The sequence below is a fragment of the Coenobita brevimanus genome, chromosome 93, assembly GCF_032717465.1.
Source record: "Coenobita brevimanus isolate Jiangsu-jjx chromosome 93, ASM3271746v2, whole genome shotgun sequence".
Taxonomy (NCBI): domain Eukaryota; kingdom Metazoa; phylum Arthropoda; class Malacostraca; order Decapoda; family Coenobitidae; genus Coenobita; species Coenobita brevimanus.
The window spans coordinates 55,895,712-55,901,711 of NC_137046.1; the positions used below are offsets into that span (position 1 = coordinate 55,895,712).

General features: G+C 41.7%; 1 protein-coding gene across 1 annotated transcript in view; it reads left to right on the plus strand.

Moving 5' to 3' along the window:
• Window positions 1–4,234, plus strand: part of ArfGAP1 (ADP-ribosylation factor GTPase-activating protein 1) — a 99,507-nt gene extending 95,273 nt beyond the window's left edge. Inside the window, exon 11 of the mRNA XM_080282455.1 lies at window positions 3,733–4,234. Coding sequence (XP_080138581.1) covers window positions 3,733–3,846 — 114 coding nt within the window. The 3' untranslated portion in view covers window positions 3,847–4,234. The remainder of the gene's footprint in view (window positions 1–3,732) is intronic.
• The last annotated feature ends 1,766 nt before the right edge of the window (window positions 4,235–6,000 follow it).

Here is a 6,000-nt window from a genome sequence, read left to right on the forward strand (position 1 = left end):
AGGACCGAATTGCCTAGCCCCGGGCTTCTACGCTCCTCATGGGGCAACGTAGAATTGGATGATGGATGGACATATTAACACTCACTAAAAGACTGTGTGTTCTCTTCATAACATTCGTACAATGATGACAATTGTATGACGATGTTGATTGCTGTATAGATGACGGTGATTGGTGTATGATGATGACGATGATTGTAGTGCAGTTCCTACAGTGCTAATGTGGTGAGGTGACGAGATGCATGGCGGCATTGTAGGTAAGCTGTGAGTCTAGTCTGACTCTTCTGACAGGATGCCAGATAACACCTTATGCTCTCTCCTTGGCTTAGAAGGATTGCTTTTATCCTTTACTTGTTTCTTGGGAGCCACTTTTCACTTACACAATGAAGTATAGTAGAGCTGTAAACACGAGAAGGGTGACGATGATGTAACTAGCGAACTGATTGGTGCTTACAATAAGACTGGCGGAGTAGCGGGAATGTCCTTAGGTGCGGGTATGCTAACTGTTGCTACAAAAGAAGTGCGAGTTGCGTGCCAATTTCATATTAAGTTACAGTGTATAGTACAGTACTAAAATAAGTTTGATCTGTGGAAACTTAAATCCGCGGATGCAAATTCAGCGGATAAGTAGGGTTTACTGTATTCACTCTTTCTGTAATCATACCTTCTAGAACTCTCTCCATTACCTTCATTATCTTGTACAAACCTTTATGCCTCTATAATTTCCTCTTTCCTGGGCACCACCCTTCTCCCTTTGTACACATTTACATTTAAACTTTTCAGCCAGTCATCTGGGACAACTCTTTCATACATAATCGTATTTATCAAATCAGTGACTAATCCCACTCCTATATCTCCTGAGGCTTTCTACATATCAGCAGTCAACCCAGACACACCTGCTGCCTTCCCCACCTGCATCCTATGTATTGCCCTGCTTACAGTAGCTGCATCGATCGAAGCACAAGGGCCAAACACTGGATCTGCTGGTTTCAGACCTTCCCTGTCCCAGTCAACCTCTTCATTCAACAGCTGGTTGTATTGCTCTTTCCAGGTGTCTTTAATCTTCCTACTGTTCACCACTACCTTCCCTTCATCATTCTTCACACACTTCTCACCTATGATATCCCCATTTTCACTCTTCATGTGATTTGCCACCTTAAATATCATATTCTTCCTTTTCCCACCATTTAGGTTATCAAGTAAAAGTCTCTGAGATTCAGAGCTTGCCCTGTAAACCTCTGTTCTAGCCCTACACATGGCAGCCAAGTATTCCTCTCTGCTACCACCCTTTTTCCTCTCCCAGAAAAGCCTTCTTTTCTCTTTAACTGCAGCTTCTACACCCTCATCCAACCACCAAGATACTTGATGTCCTGGAGTGATCCCTTGTCCATCCACACACTGAATCAGTAACTCTCAAGAGGTTTTTCTTGAGGGCTCTGTACTGTTCAGTAACACTTCTATCAATGTCTCCCTTTCAGCCACCACTCTGTACATTTCACTATAGAAGACATCCCTTACTGCTTGGTTTTTCAGCTTCCATATTTTCTTCCAAGGTGCATAGGTCTTCTTTTTCATCACCTGCTCCAGAAGCGCCATGTCATATATCAGTAACTTGTGTTGCTGCACTCACTTCTTGCTCCCTATAACTCTGACATCCCTCACTAACCTCCTATCAGCCCTCCTGACCATGAAATAGTCTGTCTGGCTCCTATTTCCCCCAGACGCGGTGGCTGAATCAGTAGAGAGGTAGCCTGTGGTCCTAATGGACCTAGGTTCGAATCCTCTCTGGGGCAGGGAACAGTTTAAGGATTTGAATTTCATGAAAGCAAGCTTTGCTGATCTACCAAAAGACCCACCAACATGCGTAAAAGTACCCCCACTAATACTTATACACCAGTCCTGTATGAAACAGCCCTAGCATGTATGCAGTGTGGACGTTGGGTGTTAGTGCTGAAGTGGTGACATGTGGCAGTGTATGGTATGAAGGAGGACTACTGGGCCTTGGGAGCAGGCTGTGAAGCCTATGCCCAGAGTCGAACACATTAAAAATAATAATAATAATAGTAATAATAATAATAAAAAATAAGTTAAAAAAAAACAACCTACTCTCTCTTTTCCTAAAATGTGTGTTGCACACAGTCATGTTCATTGCCTCATATTCACATCCCCCATGTACTCCTTCCTTTCCTCGAGCTGCTTGACCTACATGACCGTTTAACCCCTAAAGTGCTAATAGGATTGATCAGTCCTATTTCAGGATTACGCAGGATACCGAATGTGATCGATTGAGAGGCTTAGGGAAAAACTGGGGAAACATGCTCTGCTCCGATTGTGACGTATATCCCTTCCAACCAACCAGAACTAAGTGCTGGATAGGCGGGAAGGAAGGAGGGGAGGAATGGCGTGGGAGTGCATAGAAAACAGGAGTCGTGCCACCTGGAAGGGTAACTTTTTTCAACTTTGACGGGCTATAGCTCATGAACCAGTTGGTCTAAAATGCGCAGGTTTGCGGCATAAGGTGTGTAAATGCAAGCTCTAAACCTTGGGCATAACACTTTTTACTTCTGTTAGAGTCGAAAAATCGGCTCCATATACCTGTACAGTTTTTCACGCCGGTACGGTCAATTGAATTGAGTGTCCTAGGGGTTAAGTCCCATCCCAAAACTACAGTCTCATCATCCCCCATACCATTTTCTGCACATATTAGGACGTCCCAGAATCTGTCCTTCTCTACCTCATCCAAGCCTGCCTGTGGAGCATATGCAGATATAAATGCAAACATAATCCCACCAAACAAAATTTTCACTACTATTATTCTTTCACCAACTCATTACATTCATGACATATTCCACCCATTTCTTCCCGATCAACACACCCACACCACCATATCCATCTGACCTACCCTGTAAAAACAACTTGTAACGTGCATCCCTCCTGGCAATCATTCTGGCTGATCCTCCTTTATACCTGACTTCCTGCACACATCCTACATCTACCCACCTCCTGCTAAATGCCCCAACCACTTCCCACTTTCTGCCTCTCAATAAAAAAATAGGGTTAGGTAGAGCTTACTATGGTGCCTCTGTTAATTGGTTGGAGATACTTAAACGTGGCATCTATCCAGGAGCAAAGCCTTCACTACTTTTCCCAGTGCCTTGCCACAGCATGGCTCTGTCATCCACAAAGGTACATCAGTTCACTGTTTGGGATGGCTCTGCAAAGGCCCATGGTTGATGGGCCTGCTTGGGCAGACAGACAGGTTGATAAATATAACTGTATCTGAGAAGCAGTTATGTTAACCAAAGCTCTGTTAACCATGTACAAGTAATGGAAAACCATCACAAAGGCCTGTCTGCTTCTGACCACTGAGCCAGTCGCCTTTCGTCTCTTTAATTTATTGCTTAAATAACCCAAAGCACCTTGCCAGTACTGTAAGCAAATTATATGGTAGTGTTCTATAATAGAAATGGTAACACTAGCTACTAGCACGAATATAAAGTTAATTTATAAAAATTGCAAGGGATATAGGATAACACACATACACATCTCTTAGTCATGCCAGTGTGAGGCATCTAACTCTTGCCTTGACAACAGTCTCACACCCCACCGCAGTTCATCATTAGAAATCAAATTTATATAAATGCGGGAGTCATTAAATAACACATTGTCTTGGAGTGTACAAAAAGATGCAGCTACAGGTATTTTTAAAAATCTGAACTTTGATTTTATTTACAGGCTGAGCAGGAGCTTCTGGTGGATGTAAGCAGCAGTGGAGGTGGAAGTGGAAGCAAAGGCCACACCTGGGACAACTGGGATGATGATGACTGGGAAAAGCTTGATAACCAGTAACCTTGATTACCTTAGGTTTTGTAAGATACAGACAGTCCTCATTATATGCCAGGGATATGTAAAAAAAAAAAAATAAATAAATAAATTTTTCCATATGACTTGTACTGCAATTCAAGGAAAATTGGCAGTTTGGTTTTATAAGTAGCATTGGAATTTTCATAAGCAATTTTTCCATAATTTACTGAAAACAAGAACAAAAAGGATACAGAAGCAAAACTGCTAATAATGAGGACTTACTGTTTTGGGAGAAACTTTCTGCCCCAGTGACCGGTGCCACCCAAGGCTGCTTTGTGCCACACCAGTAGAAAATAATTTAGGGTAAGGGGTTAGTGTGCAGGACCTATATTCATGTCAGCTGAGGAAGCTCCCTAGCATCTCTTCGCTATTAATTTACAGATAATCCTTGTTTGTCTTATCTAATGTTCCACAGTACTACAACTTTTACCATATGGAATGATACTGAAGATAAAAGGAACTTACAGGTCAGCCCTCTAAGTAGCAGTGGAACTTTTTTAGTTTCTTGTGTAAAATACTCAGAACTTAATAGCAAAAAGTAAATAGGTAAATAAAATTAAAATGAGTTGTGTATAATGAAGGGTTTCTGTGTTTCTTTATCTGGTTCACTGTTACAGTGGAGCCCCAAGTTTAGCAACGTCTTTGGTCACAGATTAATGGTTAGCGGTGGCTTGTAGATTTTCCCAAACACCGGGTTTCGCGCGAAAATCCCTCTGTTCACGGCGAGAAAACGTAAAGAAATCCTGTGCACAGAAAGCGATCGTTACTTGTTCACCACCATTGCCGTAGAAGAGATGCAGCACACCATGGATGTGTTGCACAGAGAGGCGGAGACAGCAGAGGCAGAGGAGGGTGGAGGTGCCAGAGGTGACTGTGTGCAGTAGCCTCACCACCTGCTTCGGAAATTACACCCCTATCCCTTCCACTAAGTACCTCACTCCAGCCCTCTAAGTGAGTTTCCTTGCCTGTTGTGTACTCTGTGTTAATACAAGTGTCTTTTCAGGTGTGATCAGTAAATTTTACATTGCATAAATAGGTTTTAGGGGGAGTTCACATGGGACCTGGAACCAATTAGCCAATTTCCCATAGGTTCAATGCCCCAACTTTAGCAGTTTCATGGTTCATGGTACTTTTTTCAGAACCAGTTAGGCGCGAAACTTGGGGCTGTGCTGTTCTTGTATGTTATTTATGCTGCCACCATAGTAGCCAAGTGATTAGTAACGCTAGCTATGAAACTTGGTTTACTAGTACCAGAGTTTGAATTCTTGTGCAGGCAGCTGGTACCTCTTAACTCAGGTGTCCATCTACCCTTTATTGGTTGGTAGGTAAAATGAGTACCTAGGGTGACACCTAGGGCACGTAACTGTGGCATTGTGGATGATACATTGGCTGTGTATCCCAAGTTAGTGGATGAATAACCCACCAAAGGCTCAGAGGCATAAGTCACAGAGATGCGCATTGCAGCGTAGTGCCTTGTGACATTTACCTCTACCTTTACTATTGATATTGGTATGAAAATAACATCAGTAGCTGAGAACTGAATTATAAGCTTGAGTATATAAAATAAATAATTAAAGAAGATGTGCTAGAAAGCCTCACGAACTGATGAGTAGACGATCCCAGGCCTAAACAGCCAGTATCCAGTGTCAGTCTTCATATTTTTTTTAAATAGAGAAGTGGTTCATTTAAGGACATACAGGATATATCTGATCCAAGTGTTAGAGGAAAAGTGAAGTTTGTGAGTGCTATTTGGTGTTGTAGTATTATAGAAAGGGTTTGTAGATAACTGATAACTTAAGTGGCTATTTTTGATAAATACTGTAGTGTATTACATCTGGTGATCAGTTTTGTGGTAATTTTGATTGTTTTGACACTCAGTATAGAGTACTCTGAACATTACTTGATCAGATATTTGTAAAGCCTATCTAATAGTCAAGTAGTACTGTATTCCGCTGTTTTCATTCCATAAGAAACTGTATTTTCTATATTTACATCTTTTAATTGGTTGGACTGCAGTTGATACCACAAAATGTATATACAGGTATATATATATATAAATATACAGTATAGGCAGTGCACTTGGTAGTATTTTTACTCTGGAGTGTTCATGTAATGGTAAGAAAAATGGACTGGTAATAT